Source organism: Achroia grisella, unplaced genomic scaffold (assembly GCF_030625045.1).
Source record: "Achroia grisella isolate CSIRO2021 unplaced genomic scaffold, CSIRO_AGI_Agris_v1 utg402, whole genome shotgun sequence".
Taxonomy (NCBI): domain Eukaryota; kingdom Metazoa; phylum Arthropoda; class Insecta; order Lepidoptera; family Pyralidae; genus Achroia; species Achroia grisella.
Genome location: NW_026712841.1, coordinates 4,559,415 through 4,577,403, shown reverse-complemented (window position 1 = coordinate 4,577,403; position 17,989 = coordinate 4,559,415). Strand labels below are relative to the sequence as shown.

Sequence of the window (17,989 nt, the reverse complement as noted above, 5' to 3'; positions counted from 1 at the left end):
TTCTGGACATCTAACCTATAAGGTTGCGATTTATGCTACGAAATTTATAGCTTTCTTAAATTATACTTATATATTTGTGATTATATTATTATTACATTATTTTAGTAAATACGTATGGTATAGACAATAGTTTAAACCAAAAATTAATAACAATTTTAGTATAGTTATAAGTAGGAATGTATAGTTAACTCGAGAATGAGAACTTATTGGTAACAAATTGTTTTCTTGAGAATTCAATAGATAACAGTCAATTTGTTACATAATCGTCTTTACGAACTATAACGTGTCAATACCAAGTTTCAGATATTAAATAATGTATATGTTGATAGAGAACAATTCCGTATTTGCTTAACATATGCTATTACTATCCACAAATCACAAGGCCTTAGTTTTGGCAGTCCTCTTCTCAACATAGCCTCCTCTATATTTAATAAAGGGCAGGTTTACGTTGGACTCTTCAGAGTTAAAACCTTAGATGGAGTACGTCTTAACAATTTTGATCCAAGTCACGAGAGCTCTATTGTAGAGTACAACCATTTGTGGACGTTATACCGCCCCGATTTGCCCAAAAATTCCTGATACTGAATTGGCAATGCACTTGAACATTTAAAAGTTACAAGAAAATATAGAAAATAACACAAAAAAAGACAATTATACCCCGTAAATATACGAAAATACAGTAATTTATCAAAAATAATTTGGTATTAATTTAGTTATAAATAAGTACCTCGTATAATTTATGTACAAAAAGTAATGATATCCCATCAAAAACATAAATGTGAAATGATAGCCGAGTTTAATATTATGATATATACCTTGATTGTTGACTTCTACGACAAAAGAGATGAGATCTAAATGGGTGCCAAGTTCAATGATCTGTCCTGAAATGTATTTATAACAATATAAAATATCATTTCTTCTTATAACTTAGGATAATATACTGTAGCCTAAGGTCTAACTTGGCTAGTTTTCATATACGAAATATACTGTAGCCTTGGCAAGTTCTAAACATGTTACTTGTCGGTTCCTATTTTAATATTAATAGTAACTAGCAATCGAAAGTAATAATTGGTATATGAGAACTGGCCAAGTTAGACCTTAGGCTACAGTATATTATCCTAAGTTATAAGAAGAAATGATATTTTATATTGTTATAAATACATTTCAGGACAGATCATTGAACTTGGCACCCATTTAGATCTCATCTCTTTTGTCGTAGAAGTCAACAATCAAGGTATATATCATAATATTAAACTCGGCTATCATTTCACATTTATGTTTTTGATGGGATTATTATTACCAGCTTCAACTTGTAACTTCACAGACTTTAGAGCTGGATATAAAGAAAAAACATCAGTGATATAGTCTGTTAAAGTGTATGCATTTACAGAATTATCTATAAAATAAAATTTCTTAATCTGTTCTGCAATTATATCTTTCTGATTTTCATTCTCAAATTGTAAATCAGATTGTAAAAAAGGTATAAACTTCATATTCAATATATTCACAAATTGTTCGATATTTGGCAAAGGAAACACTCCTTCCATGTTAGCAAATCCATATACTATACTTTATTATATTTTCCATTTTTTAATATATTCACTGGAGTATCATCTAGAAACTTCTCTTCACCAGTATACCGCTCTATGCATAAAGTAAATCCAAAGGCTGATTCTGGAGCATCTCTTATTTGTTGAGATGTTAATGTTTCATAAGGCATTGTCTTATAGAATTCTTCCAATGCATTGAAGTCATCAACGCTAGCAAAATTTAAAACTCTTGCATAACTTTTGGCGTTCTTAAGCGGATCTTGTTGTACAAACCATACGGCTTTATTAAAGGTAGTTTCCGATATTGCTTTATTAAAAAGTCCTTTAGTCAAAGGAGATAGCAATAATAAGTCAACCGAGCCACTATAATCAACTAAAGTGACATCATACGGATTGCCTCCAAATTTGACAATATTTTTCTGTACCCATCGTAACAACGCGACCTGATCTTTCATACCAGCATTACCAGGAGCATACTTTGTACCCAAACATAAAAAAGCCGTGTAATCCAAGTCGGTAATTGAATGTGACGCCTATCACATTTTGACTTGTTACCAAATTTTTTGGAGTTTCTATATCACCATAGCCTGTGTAGAAATGAACACCGTGTATATATACTAGAACAGGGATATTATTATTGTCTACATCCGGCACGTGTATATTTGCAATAAGACAATCTTCGTGCATTATTTTATTCAGTACGTACTTTTGTGAAAATTCAGCGGGTTGATAACATATTATATCTTTATTCACTGCATCTAGTGTTTCTGACCATACTGGTGCTGGAAGAGGTGCCTAAAAGTAAACGCAAAGAAATATATGTATGGAAATACATTTAAGTGTGCAATATCTTATATCCTTATTTTAACTAATATTAAATTAAGCATGACGGAATGTCATAAATCAGCAAGATGTTAAAATGATTAAAAATTAAAAGAAAGTAAACACTAGCATTGTTGAATTAACAAGTTTTGTAATAATAATAATAATTTAGATTAAGTTGCGGCATAGCTTGGTCTTTTCTATTAAATGTTATATTTAAATACTTATACAGATATTGACAGTTTTGTATAATAATGAATTATAAAAAAAATCAGCAGCTTAGTTACTACTACTAGTTACCTACTTTATCACCAAACTCAACGATGTACTTTAAACTACTACTAAAAGCAAGAATTTATTAAATACCCGATATTTATATGTGTATATTAAAAATCCATAAACTCCATATTAGTCCCATCAAATAAAAAAATATTTATTTATGTACAACGTTTTTGCAGTTATTTGTATGTTTTAAATTTATTTAAGGTATTTCCAGTCTTGTAACCACGAATAGATCCTATATACATATAATGCCATTCTCATTACAAACAGCGCCTGTCTCAATCATGGTGAATCATCATCGTATGATCTTTAAATCTTATACATCCATTATTAGTATATGAATAATTCTTAATATCATCGTAGATAAAAACATATTGTAGTAAACGTAGTACAAAATAAATTTATTGATGTATTATTAGATGTAATAATTATAAAAAAACATGTGACGTATCAAGGTGAATATGTTATTTAACTTAGTATCTACCTTTTCATCAGTAGATACAATACACGTAAAAAATCACAATAGTTATGCAAATACGTAATGAGACATTATAGTGTTTATTTATTCGTATGCTAATACCACACAGTTACCGCCAGATTTACCATGATATTGTACAAAGTACATACACATATATTATGTACAAAGTACATAACTTGTTCTGTTATATGTTCCGTAAGAAAGAAACTAGAAAGTTATTTATAGAGATGACAATATTCAATTAAGATTATAAAATGGAAAGATTTGATTTTTATTTGTAATAAATAAAATAAAAAATATTGTACCATATTAGGATTTCCTTTACCTTACTTGCGATGGCAGTGGTTTCGCACGATACAAGCATTTGTATTCGTTAGTGATTGTAATGTGATATATCACTCATATATTTATAAAAAAATGTATTTAAATATTTCTACTTGTTATTTTGTATCAATAGATCAACCGATGTAAAGGGTATATAGGATGTAGAGTTGTTCTCAAGTAAAAATAGTGCCACCCGTGCAAAACCGAATGAGATGCTATGTTTATATTAATTAATAAATAACAATTATGTTTTGTACTAGTAAACAATACACAATGCGAAGTTAATAAGTTTTTCCTTATACGTGCAGTGCTAAATTTATAACACAAATATATGAAACAATCTTATTTAGCGAAAATATTTCTTTATCAGACATTATAATCCATACACTGTCGCAAAATTCGAACAAGAAAACAAGTTAATTACATAAATAGATCCAAGTTGTTGTTGTTTGTTCAATCTTTATAACTTTATAATGGGCTATTTTTTTAGTGTTGTTGATTACTACAGGATTGGGTAGGTATAAACTAAAAAATAGCAACTCATGGTGACATTGAATTTGATAATAATAGACTGTAAACGATCGTCTGTGCTGCGATCTCAAACTCATCTATTTCAACCGCCAAACAGCTGTTTGTAAGCTGCAAATTATGTATATTTTTTATGTTATGCATTATAAAAAATCAAATCTTTCTCCTATAACATTTAGGAAACTACCACAGAAAATTTTAATACATATATATATAATTATACATACATATATACCTATATAGACCAGGCGCCAGTCTTTGTTGACATATGTAATAATATCTTATCTGCGGTTGACATAACTGATACTATTTACTAACAAAATAGCCAATGCCTTTCCCTATATCATACATTGGCTTAAAAATTGGTCAAGAAATACCTAAAGAAATTTTAAATTTCCTTTAGGTCAGTTTATATTTGCGAGTATTGATATCTAAACCATAACTATATCAGAAAGTTCAGTTGAATTATTGTTTTGGCTGATTTATGGGGTGCGGAGACTGACATCTTAGATCTTACGAATGGCAATACATATAAGGTAGGTAAGGTGCACATTACAACGTGAAGTACATGGTCCTGTTCAGGTATATAGGTGAGAGTTACCATTTGCTGAGTGGGAGTCACATTCAGCGTTACTCGTATGTTATTGCTTTTAAGTTGTATAGTAAATAAAAATACTGTAACGCTGAATAAATGTCTTTATTATTATTTACCATCAGGTGCTTGTTTGTTCTTTTTTTATCGTATGATAATCAATTTATTCTTAGATTATTTATTTTATTTACAGTAAGAAATTGGTGTGGCCCATAAAGATAATACTTGATTAAATAACTGTTTACATGATTGAATAAAGTCTTTCATTTATTTTTTCTATCTGTTAAAGTTATATATGCTCAAAGAAACGGTTTAGGTTGTAAATTACACTCGTAGTTTAGATCGAGCACTAATAACTTTAATTCATGCTAGTGAAGTGTAATATTTGTTTAGAATAAGAAAAGAAAGGTTTAATTATTATAAAAAATCGCTTCCACAATTAACAAAATAACAAAAAGTATAAAAATATTAATATTGTAGTTAGAAGATTAAAGCTCATTGTGCTTGGTAGGTGGTGCCGGTGGTGGGACAGGAGGGCGATAGTACTGCTCGTAGATAGCGTCCCAGAAACGCATACGTTCCTCCAACAGTGTCCCCTTCAATTCTAGCTCTCTCCCTAATTCCATAAATGGAGAACCATTAGCGCTCGCAGGAGGCCACGCTGGGAATGATGATCCCTCTGGCACTGGATTTCTGTTTGACAAGTATTATTCACATATTAAGATACTTACTTTTATTTTTGTTACATAATAACTGATTGATAATATAGGATTACTTATTTGTAATCAGAATGACATGATAAGTAGGTATATGTGAACAAAAACATGCGATATGTGAGTATATTTCAATGTAGCTTTATTGCTAAAGAAATATTAAATCCAATAGAATGTTTCCTAATACCATAGAATTGCTATTACTATGTAATATTATGTTATCTGTGCTATTACTATATGTAAGTAGTAATAATTATTCTTTGCTCATTTTAAGTACTTAAAAGAGCTAGTCTTTTCGTACTAGAACAGTACTTCGCTTAGTAAAAGTCATTACCTAATAAGGCGTCGTAGAATACAAAAGGGACCAAATATTTTATATATTTTTAAGTTCAGAGTGATTGTAATTATTTAACATCTTTAAGAAATACAGAACAATATACTTTATCAATAGCTAGTTCAAGTGGAAACCAGGCTGTCCACAGAGTACATTTATCGGTTATAATAATTCAGACACATATATGGCGTATGCTTCTTGTTTAATGCTTTTATTCTACTTCAACTATGGCTGCAAAATCTTTTTAACCTAGGGTTATAAAGAATAAAAGAATTGCACTTACCCAGTTTTAATAAAATTAGCCCACAACTCTCGTAGTGTTGCTTTAACGTTTTTTAAATCCTCACTAACATTGATTTCCGCTTTATTTTCTACAAAGGTTCCATCAAGTACAGCCATTGTTTGCGCGCAATGATTTGCTCCACGAAGGCTTGGATATTGTTTCGGAATATGAATATCTTCAACAAATGAGTACTCATACAAATATATATTGTTATTACCAGCTTCAACTTGTAACTTCACAGATCGTAGAGCTGGATATGCAAAAATAACATCAGTAAAATAGTCTACATAGTCTGATACAGTCTCTGCACCAACAGAATTCTCTTTAAAATAAAATTTCTTAATCTGTTCTGCAACTATTTCTTTTTGATTTTCATTTTCAAATTGTAAATCAGCTGGTAAAAAGTCTGAAAACTTCACATTCATTCTATCCTTCCATAGTTCGAAAAGTGGCAAACGAAATAATCCTTCCATGTTAGCAAATCCATACAGTAAAGGTACTTTATTATATTTTCCATTTTTCAATATATTCACTGGAGTATCGTCAAGAAACCTGTCTTCACCAGTTTCCCGCTCTACGCATAAACTAAATCCAAAGGTTGAATCAGGAACGTCCAAAAATGATTTAGATGTTAATGTTTCATAAGGCACTGTGTTATAGAATTCTTCCAAAGCATTGAAGTCATCAACATTTGTAAAATTCAAAGCTTTTGCATAATCTTTGGCGTTCCTAAGCGGATCTTGTTGTACCGACCAAACGGCTGTATTGGCGCCACTCTCTGGTATCGCTTTAGTAAAAAGTCCTTTAGTCAAAGGTGATAGTAATAAATGATCAACCGATGCTGAACCTGCACTATAACCAGCTACTGTGACGTCATCTGGATTGCCTCCAAATTTGGCAATATTCTTCTGTACCCAACGTAATAACGCGACCTGATCTTTCATACCGGCATTACCGGGAGCATATTTTGTACCCAAACATAAAAATCCATGTACTCCAAGTCGGTAATTGAATGTGACGGCTATCACATTTTGACTTCTTACCAAATTTTTTGGAGTTGCTAAATCACCGAAGCCCACGTGGAAAGCACCGCCGTGTACATATACTACAACAGGAATATTCTTATTGTCTACATCCGGAACGTATACATTTGCAATGAGGCAGTCTTCTTGCGCTACTTTTTCCTGACCGAACATTTGCAGAAATTCAGCAGGTTGATAACATATTATACCTCTATCTACTGCGTCTAGGGTCTCCAACCATAACGGCGCTGGTAGCGGTGCCTGAAAATTAAAGCATTAAACTACATTTAGTACTATTTAGAGATTCTCTTTATAAACTCAAAAACTAAGTAATTTGACAAAATATCAACTACATTTAATAGAGCATAATAATGCATGTCACTATTTTTATAATTTTGCTATTATAGCGAAATTATAATGTAAATTGCTATCATAAAAATGTGTCATACATTATTTTATACAATATATCTCAGCCTTCCCATCCGTAGTCATTATTGACATACTTCCATCAGATCTGATACAGAAAACGGTACAATTCTAATATCACATTCTTCCTCGTTTCTGATGCTAGTTTAGTCAATGGGTGTAAAAGTGTTAGGCCATTTCGATTCCTTGGTCTATGTATACGAATAGACCAAGGAATCGAAATGGCCTAACACTTTTACACCCATTAGGAAAATTGTGAGGACGGAAGACTCTGAATTTTCACACATTTAGATATTTGTATTTATAGAGAGAAGGAGCGCAGAATGCCTATATGTTTTTAAATTATTTAGAAAGCATGCATTAAATCAATAAAGAAAACGTTACAAACACCACTATGTATTTGACTCACACATATACTCCTTGTTTATTCTTAAAGTTTATGGTCAAGTTGAGGATAGATTGCAGTTTATTGTTGTTTATCTTTATAATTTGTCTATGATCTTACTGAATGTTAAATTGTATTGTATTTGTACTTGCTATTCGCCTCGGCTTCGTACGGGTATACATGCATTATATATATAAACCTTCCTCTTCAATCACTCTACCTATTAAAAAACCGCTTTAAAATCCGTTGCAAGTTTTAAAGATTTAAGTATACATAAGGACAAACAGCGACAACGACGTTGTTTTATACTATGTAATGATAATTATGGCATTAAAATCGATTCCCTTTGTTCCACAGATAAATCTCTGCTAAAAATCTAAAGTATTACTTTTATCATTATTAAGATCAATACGATATGTAGATAATTACTATTTTAAATTAACACGTCTCAACGTGTGCAGAGATTTTACACTGAACAATTTTAGTATTTTATTAATTTTAGTAATAAAATATCGCTCAAGCTGGAAGATATATTCACGATATCATTGTTTGTATTGTATTTTGACAATATAGTAAAAATATATAGTTACATTTTTAAAACTTACTTGAAATCTATTCTGTCCTGTAGGTGCCTTAGCGTATGGGATTCCATAAAATTCGAAGATGCCGCTTTCAGGGTTCTTATACCCACGAACAGATCCTTGTGAAATACGAACAACCTTGGACTCCTTCTCCACGCCATTCTCTTCACAAACAGCGCCTGCTATGAGGCACACGAAGAGAGACAACCTCCACATCATGCTGTTGAATAATCACTAAACACCAATAAGTATAATCAGGCATCTCTTATACGTTATCATACGGTTATAAGATTACACCTAATTAATGATAGTTACTAAGTACCTACATAAAATTCTGTATAACTTTTATTTTTGCGGTAGGTAACAACATTATATGTTTTAAGACACTAATATAAACATATAATATTTTGAGATAAGTAAGTTAAATTCTCTACTTTTATTAATTAAATTCTCTCTCGGATTGGATTTGACATCAAAATGGTCAGAGCAATCAGTCAAGTTGAAATAATACGTTCTCTTAATAAACGTACTTAAATACTTAAACATTTTTCACTATTGTATAATGGTAAACATTATATAAACCAATGTAATATTTTATTCAGTCGACCCTTGACCGGGGGACCTTTGTAACAATGTGGAATTAGTATCAACGTAAAAATACCGGAAGCTCTTAAATAATATTATCATGGTAAAGATTTCGATTTATACATAAATATAAAGTGTAGGTACAACAAAAACTTGGCACACAAGTGCCCACCAAACTTCAATTCATCTCTTAGTAATACTAACACTAGTAGCGATATTGACTCTTATTTGTTTCGGTCGACCTTCGGACACCAAAACTCACGATTCAATTGACTCAATTAGCATCCTCGCTAGGTCTCACGTCGTAATTTGTTATTATCTAGCGGTCCACCCGAATGGATATCATATCCTGTCGGAAAACACGATAAAAAACAGTCAATATATATAATATGCGCGCGCAGAACCTGCAGTCTCCGTGCGGTTCAAGAACTCAACTGAATTATGAATAATATGCGCGTGTTCATTTACCTATTACGTCTGTTACTAACAAGTTTTTTGTGACCCTCGTGAATTATGCCCTATTTTGCTTGATGCTTCGCTAAAATGAAACGAGTTCTTTATAACGAAACAAGTTGAACACAGATGGACATATTCAAATAACATAATTATGTAGCATAACAAATAATTAGATATAAATAGCAAAACAAAGAATGACAGGCAATTTTTCGTAAACTGTGACGTTTCATATGAGTACGTAGAAACAGATAACAAGCAGAGCAATACGATTACAATATATATGGTATATATGTATTTATTGCAGTATTTCTATCAGTGGCCAGTACCCGTAACGCATGTTCTGCTTTGTTCGGGCCAAGATTGTGTTGTATGTTTATTTTATTCTTTTTATTCTAAGTTACACACTAACATTCATATGTTTGTTGAAAGACATTGTTTTAAGAGGCGCCTTTTTCTAAGCTATTACCTATACTCCTTATAAACCAGTTAACCCCCCCCCCCCCTCCCCCTCTCTTCCTGAATTTTGATGAAAAGAACAAAAAACAAAGAACATTAAATTATGAAAGTTTTATTAGTACATACACAAGTCTTATTAAGTTATATAAAAATATAGCGAATATTTACTATTGTAATATTTAACATTCTACAAGAGACGATCATTTAAGAAATGTTTATGTTATGGTTGAAACTGTATTATAAATAATAATGGTAAGAAGAAACAGAATCAAACTGTAGTTTAAAAAACCTTAAAGCTCGTTGTGCTCGGTAGGTGGTACCGGTGGTGGGATGGGAGGACGATAGTATTGCTCGTAGATAGCGTCCCAGAAACCCATTCGTTCTTCCAACAGTGTCCCCTTCAGTTTTAGCTCATTATCTATTTCCATAAATGGTGAGACACCTGTTTTCACTGGAGGCCATGCGGGCAATGATGATCCCTCAGGTACCGGATTCCTGTTTGACATTTTTTTCTGTTAAGTACCTCATATACATTGTACACATTATATATATATCTCGACGTGAGTAAGATACTTGTAACTTATCGAAATATCTGGAACTCACAGGAAACATAGTTAATAACCCCTTACCTAATGTGTCTAATTGTAAAAAAATCACCATGATTCATATCGTGTTTTTCCTGTATATTATCATATATTTTTGTAATGTAATGATGTGATAAAAATATTATTATTTAATTAATATTAGAAAGTATACATACTTTGTTACGTATGTTAAAAGTAAAATAATACAAATTAAAAAAACTCTAATTGAATCGATTAAAATACAAAAGATAAAAAATCTATTACCCAGTGTTAATGAAATTAGACCATAGTTCTCTCATTACAGCTTTATTTTTTTGCAAATCTTCACTAATATTTTTTTCATCTCTGTCTGCAAAGAACGTTCCATCAAGTATGGCCATTGTTTGAGCACAATGATTTGCTCCTCGAAGACTTGGATATTGTTCAGGAATATTGGCATCTTCAACAAATGAGTATTCGTACAAATATATTCTGTCATTACCAGCTTCAACTTGTAACTTTACGGACCTGAATGCTGGATATAAAAACATTATGTCACTAAAATAATCAACATAATGTATTACCGTATCTACATTTATTGAATTATCTTTAAAGTAAAACTTCTTAACCTGTTCAGCTACTTCATCTCTCTGTTTCTCATTCTTAAATTGTAAATCGGCTGGTAAAAAATCAGAAAATTTCCTATTCATTTTTTCTTTCCATTGTTCAAACAACGGAATACGTATCAATCCTTCCATATTATCAAATCCATATAACAAAGGCAGTTTGTCATATTTTCCTTGCTTCAAAATATTAACAGGAGAATCATTGAGAAATGTATCGTCCACAGTATCACGTTCGACACATAAAGAAAAGCCAAAAGTAGAATCTGTGCGGTCTAAGAATGCTTTCGATGTTAATATTTCATAAGATGCTGTTTTATAAAATTCTTCTAACTCATAGAAATTATCAACATTCGTAAAGTTTAAATCCTTTGCATAATCCTTCGCATTTTGAAGTGGGTCTTGCTGTATCGTCCATACTGCTGTATTAGATCCACTCTCAGGTATTGCCTTATTAAAAAGTCCTTTGGTCAAAGGCGAAAGAAGCAAAAAATCAACAGATGCAGAACCTGCGCTGCAACCATCTATAGTAACGTCATTCGGATTACCACCAAAGCTGGCAATATTTTTCTTTACCCATCGCAATAAAGCAACCTGATCTTTCATACCGGCATTACCGGGAGCGTATTCAGTACCCAAACATAAGAAACCTTGTAATCCAAGTCGGTAATTAAAAGTTATTACTATTACATTTTTACTCTTTACCAAATTTTTTGGCGTTACTAAATCACCAAAACCTACTTGGAAACCACCTCCGTGTACATAAACCAAAACTGGAAGATTCTTATTGTTTGTATTGGGTACATATATATTTGCAATTAGACAGTCTTCTTGCATATTTTTTTCCAGTTTGTACATTTGAATAAAATCTTTGGATTGGTGACATATTATACCTTTGTCTACAGCCTCAAATGTTTCAGACCATATTGGTCCTGGTAGAGGTGCCTGAAAATTAAAGCAATAATGATTTTCAAAAACGGCTCTGATAATGGGCTATTCATAAGTTCATTAAGAGCGACAAAGTGTCTCTAGAAATATTCTCTGCCACGAAATAAGTTTAACTCTTTCTACCTGTAGATTCCATACATTAACTACAAACAATAAAATTTATATTTTCTGCGCTATGGAATCAGCTTACTTAAATGAATTGCCGTTTTCTTGGCCTCCTATATAGCTTTATAAGATCAATTTTTTCTTACTTTAAACTTGTTCGGCCCTGTGGGGGCTTTAGCGTATGGGATTCCATAGAAGACGAAGATGTCTGCTTCAGGATCTTTATACCCACGAACCGATCCTTGCGTATATATAACGTATAGTAACAAGTAAAGACTCCGCCTCAGCATCATTCTGATCACAAATTACGACTGCTACAAAACACACACACAGAGACAACCTCCACATCGCGCTGACGAACAATCACTGCAACACAGACAGTAGTGAGTAGGGAGTATACGAATATAAATTCTGCCAATGTAGCTAGTGCGTTATCACAGGGCCCTGTGATTACACCTTTTCATAATTAAATTATAGGTATATTTATATATCTTGTAAAAAATGCGAGTCATGTTAATATCCCTGCACCTTACTTAATTAAGTATCAAATTACAGTTCAATATGCTCATGTTTATTATTACATTAGTTGTGCCAGCGTTTCACCCGCGTGAAATTTATAGTCTATGTGTTATGATTTTAATCAAACTAACATAGTTTGATTAAAATAAATTTAGTAGTTTTTGCGTAAAATATCTGCACCGCCGAGCGTCCGTCCACACCTCCACGTTTATAATGTTAGTAAGATTTTGTATAACTAGAAAAAATAGTACGCAATAGCGTACTATTTTTTCTATGAATGAATACATTAATATCTTATATATACTATAAAATTCTCGTGTCACAGTTTTCGTTCCCATACTCCTTCGAAACGGCTTGACCGATTCTTATGAAATTTGTAGCGTATTGAGTAGGTCTGAGAATCGATCAACATCTATTTTTCATCCCCCTAAATGTTAGGGGTAGTCCACCCCTAAATTTTATTATTTATTTTAAGGCAAAACAACGTTGGCCGGGACAGCTAGTAATTTATAATAATGGACACAAACTTTAAAAACAGAAGTTCTGTTTGAATAAAATTTAATTTCTGCTTCACTTATATTGACTTTTTCCAAGTTTCATAAAAAGTAAATCAATAGAACGGTGCAAGCTAACTGCAATATCCGTTGGAGTGCTTCGCTTGTACAAAGCAAATCCCATCGAAACGATACTTTCGTTCATTTGTTTGAATACCCATTCTCCCCTCAGCTTTGGAGCTTAAAGTTAATTGTGTATACTCGTAGGGCAGAACAGCCCGGCGTTAAATCGGAACGTTTGACTTGAGTCGCTTAACTATCTTTTCTACAATGTACTTATTTACGAAGATTTTTAAAAGATTTTTACGCATTATACGCATATTATCACAGCACAATATTAGCTGCCAGCAAATTGTGTATATGATAGAATGATTGAAATACTCATTGACTTGAGTAACTTAAAGGGTTGGAACTAGTGGGTTTTGGTTCTTATTTATTGATACTGTAACTTATACTAGTTTAGTATATTATTGTCCTATCCTTTGTGTCTCTCTGGGATGGAAAAGTCTTTATTACAATGTTGCTATTTATTTAGGAGGCTTATCAACATTTTTTCGGACTACTCTAATGCTGTTGGCCGCATCTGGGCTTTACAGGTTCACCGGACGATAGAGAGCGAGCCATTTGCCACTCTAAATCCGCGGAAGGCCTAAGCTAAATAGCTGCCCCATAAGATCTTCCGCGGTTGGCATTTGCCAACTCCCGCCTGACGAATACGACTTTAGTCTGAGGGCACCGCTAGGGGTTTGAACCTGGTCTCGGGCCATCGTAACTTCGATCCCCGTTTGAATTGTACGGGGGATTGATCGGAGGGGGAATTTCAATAGGTAAAAATTGAATGGGGTCATGTGTCATGTCAAAACAAGTAGATATTGCAAATTTTCAATTACAAAGAAAGCATTATTTAAATCCACAAATATATCTTAAGAGATCAGTTAACTCTACCGATAATCTGTTTTCTTGTCAATCTTTACTGCTGTTTGAACGATATAAGATATGGCAATAAAATTGTATTTTTCGAAGATAACACGCAACACATTATCACAATTTATTCTGTGATGCGACTCCCGTGTACAAGCAACGGTTTATACTTACCACTTTTTTGCCACCGTTTCACCACTTATACTAATATCATATAAAAAACTATAACATATACCACAGAAACTCTCTTCCCCAGAAACCCTCTTATACTTTTTTAAGTAACTTAAAAACTTTTCTTTGCTAACAATTAACAAACTATTCCTATAACAACGACACAGAGTACTATAAAACAACGTAAGTACATACTAATGATATATTGAGCTATAATAGAAGATTTAGAGGGAACTTGGAGGATGGAGAGCGTTCGGGGGCTTATTTTAACAACAAACTTAGATCAGATTTCGTGATATATGAGTCAACTAGTTAGAAATAAATGAAGGAATTATTCTAGCGATGCCGATATTATCTTCCCTAATTTATTTGGTCTTTGCACTAATAGTCATAATATTATATGGTAGAAGTTGGGAATTAAAGTTATAAACATATGTTCATTATATTCATAGTTTTCAATCATCAATTTCAACATAAGGTCTCATTTGAGCAGCCTATTCGAAAAGTCGCCTGGTCATAAATCTTTTTTATGTATTTATTTATAAACAATTAGAATTCTGTTTAAATTATTACAATTAAATATACATTTTAAATTATCAAATTATACTGAACATGCCATTAATTTAATTATTTCTGTAACTTGTTGTAAAGTACCACACAGCTTGTGTTATGGATACTAGGCAATAGAAATACTTTTTTTTTAAATACATACATATATACATAGAAGTACCCAGGCTAATACAAATAATCATACTCATAAATACAAATATTTGTACCATGCAAGGAATCGCACCCGCGACCATCGGATGTAAGACCGTGTACTAAACCGCTAGACCATCAAGGATGACAAAGATGATTTTCGTTTATATTATATACCTACTATACACACATTACCTTCACATTATCGGAAACCACCTGTGACCAACAGGATATGCGGACCCCATTTCGAGGAACTTTGCTCTAAACCAACATTGGTCCATTAGTCACCCCATAGTTTCCCTCTTTCAGTACTTGACGAGTTAGCTGAAAATATGTAGGTATTAAGATAAAGATAGGTATATATTACATGAAAAAAATAAAATGTATTAGGTACAATACATACATATTATTTACTTAACAATTCGGTATAATATTTTTCATTAATAAAATAAAAATTGAATAAGTGTAACACAATTAAATTTGCATGAAAATCCACTTTAAATATTCTGCACAATGCTAGTTGCAATATGAGGCACAAATGTGAAGTAAAACAACAAAACAATAGCTTCAACCAGAATATTTACGAGGATGCCGACTATGCGGTACACGTACATAATAAACTCTTGAAAAATAACAGGAAAAAGTCGAAGCTGAGCTAAATTAAAACGAAGGTGATAGTCAGTGTTCAGGTCTGTGAGTCAAATAATAATAACCAACGACAATTAACACAGCTCCATATAGCCTCAAGGTAAGCAGCATTTGTGTTATGGGTACTAAAAAATTATGAAAATACTTAATACATTGATATACCCAGACGACTACAAACAATCATGAATACAAATGTTTGCATAGTGCGAAAAATCGAACCCACATCCATCTGAATTAAAGCGGTGTACTATACCGCTAGACCACCGAGATCGTCAGATTAATTAATTTCATTAGCATTTCTACACATTACAATTACCAAAATATGGAATCTTCTTACTACTTGCACTTTGCTTCAGATTTATTAGACACAGAAACGTCAATTATACATAACCCTAACAATAACATAGAAGAAACCGTTATCCAAATAGCAAATAGCATGCTTATTCCATATAATAGCGGCTTTAGCGATTTGCACAATGGGCTGACCTGACCTGTCTTAATTAGCGCAGGCGGGTGCAACATTCCATTATCAACACTCAAAAAAAAAAAAAAATACAAGTTAGCCAGCGCCGGGGTGTAGTTGAACTAAACATCGGGTTAGCTTCAATACATAAAGAACACTCAGTTGACTAATTTGTTACTTACATTTCAAATTTAAAATCATAGCGAGTCACGTGATGTTGGTGTCGTCACGATTATGCCGCCACCAATAGGAATAGAAATAAAGAGGCCGGGAACAAGGAGGGAGCGAGTTGCTCTGTCTTTGTTCGAGGCCACTGAGACAACCAGACGTGAATGTACAGCGACGCAATTTATATGGAGTGTAATTTGAAAAAGGAATAAAATAAAAGTACTGCTGCATCGTCATATCATTTCTGAAACTTTCCAATAATCGTTATTTCATTGATGGTGGAACTGATCTGTGCTGGGAATGTTTACCTCAAGAACTCCAGATCGACCTCCACGCGGTCCCCCTGGAAACCATCGTGATACATTCCCGGTGCATTTGTCACGTTGGGCTAACTGATCTGACTTCATGCTCATCCTATCATCCTCCACTGGTGCCCCGCTAGCGTAAACCGTTAGCGCAGGCGGGTGCTCCATTCCATTATCATCCTTTAAAAAAAAACCCAAAACTCTCAATGCACTTACAGATTAATCTGTTTAGAATTTGCAAGTTGTGTTATTAAAATTAGGAGCTTCAAATGACAATAATAGGTACACAAATTTTATGGAATTTCACCTCTTGTCGTGTTGGTTCATGTTCAATCCATTGAAATGAACCATGACAATAGATACATAATGTTACGACGCCCATAGTTTGATTAAGATATCGCTAGAGAGATAATTTTATTTTCTTTCTAATATTACAGTTAATACCGTGTTTTAATAAACGCTAGGTATACCTACCTAATAATATGTTCTTAGCATATTATGCTTCGTTAATTAATATTGCTGGGGAGAAATTAAATTAGCCTTTGTATTAATGAATATTAATTGGACGCTCATTGCCAACCGCTCAGTATAAAGGATCTACCCAATTTTTAAAAATATATGGTATTTGTGATTTAAGCTACGTCCATTTTTTACAGGGCTACGGCTTTCAACAAACAATGCGATCATTTCACATTTTGAATTTGCGGAACACATTAATCTTAGGTACCTACATTTTTAATATATTGTAGTAATATAAAGCAATTTAAATAAAATACCTTTGTATATACCTAATAATATCTCAAAACCGAAAAACGGATTTTAATTCTCACAAAACCGTGACGAAATATCGTACGTATATATAAAAACGTAAAATAAATAAACAAAAGAAATAGGTAGTATGGAATTGAAAGTATCTTATAAGTGTGTAATATTATCTGTATGTAGGTATGATGTTACCTGTGTTTTGTAAAATCAAAAAACCTCCGAACAGTCTAACCGCCGCACTAAGAGACGTCAAATGTTTATTTAGCAGTTCCTAGTTATATTAAGTACACTTTCAAAATAAAATTGTTGTGTAAATTCTCTCACTGTGTATAGTCCAGCTATCTAGTACGTATAACTGTCAATTAAACGAAATAAAATGAAGTCCTATATGATAAATCCTATATGAAACACAAATGGCCATTTAATTAAAACTAATGTTGGACATCTACATTATTTTTATTATGGCCAGATTTGTTAAAGAATTATTCATAGTAATATTATCGTATCTACAGTTGTGCAATTATAGATACATATAAAATATACTTACAAATAACAAACAAATAGGTACACATTACAATTTCATAACAATGAAAGCTTAATTCGTACCTACACTATTTCCATTTTCAGTTTCCCATTTATTTGCGTCAGTGAATTCTGAACAAAGGTTTAGCATTTATGGTCAGCAAAATATCGCCGCAGATAGTCGAGAAAAAGCTTCAA

The 17,989-nt window shown here is 32.5% G+C and overlaps 2 protein-coding genes and 1 pseudogene across 4 annotated transcripts in view; 1 reads left to right on the top strand and 2 right to left on the bottom strand.

Annotated features, from left to right (window-relative positions):
* Positions 1 to 17,989, top strand: part of LOC131844226 (heparan-sulfate 6-O-sulfotransferase 1-like) — a 202,497-nt gene that overhangs the window by 153,915 nt on the left and 30,593 nt on the right. The gene's annotated exons all lie outside the window — the stretch shown is intronic.
* LOC131844227 (para-nitrobenzyl esterase-like) lies at positions 4,638 to 9,347 on the bottom strand. 3 transcript variants are annotated; one of them, XM_059193051.1, is made up of 4 exons: positions 9,110 to 9,347; positions 8,345 to 8,554; positions 5,907 to 7,189; positions 4,638 to 5,269 (listed from the first exon to the last, which is right to left on the bottom strand). In XM_059193051.1, the coding sequence occupies exons 2-4, from the start codon at positions 8,537 to 8,539 to the stop codon at positions 5,065 to 5,067; spliced, it is 1,683 nt and encodes a 560-aa protein (XP_059049034.1). In that variant the 5' UTR covers positions 8,540 to 8,554; positions 9,110 to 9,347; the 3' UTR covers positions 4,638 to 5,064. The 3 variants fall into 3 exon arrangements, with proteins under 3 accessions (XP_059049034.1, XP_059049035.1, XP_059049033.1); XM_059193052.1 differs by having other exon boundaries at positions 8,345 to 8,540; XM_059193050.1 differs by having other exon boundaries at positions 8,345 to 8,540; positions 9,168 to 9,347.
* On the bottom strand, positions 9,951 to 15,244 carry LOC131844228 (esterase E4-like; annotated as a pseudogene).

What these genes read in the sequence shown, in the direction of transcription:
- LOC131844227 (XM_059193050.1), bottom strand. Translation starts at nt 9,190, where the DNA reads ATGCTAATTGAGTCAATTGAATC. An exon ending in CTAATTGAGTCAATTGAATC is followed by an intron (nt 8,541 to 9,167) that starts GTGAGTTTTGGT and finishes ATTATTCAACAG; the next exon opens with CATGATGTGGAGGTTGTCTC. An exon ending in GCTAATTTTATTAAAACTGG is followed by an intron (nt 5,270 to 5,906) that starts GTAAGTGCAATT and finishes CTTGTCAAACAG; the next exon opens with AAATCCAGTGCCAGAGGGAT.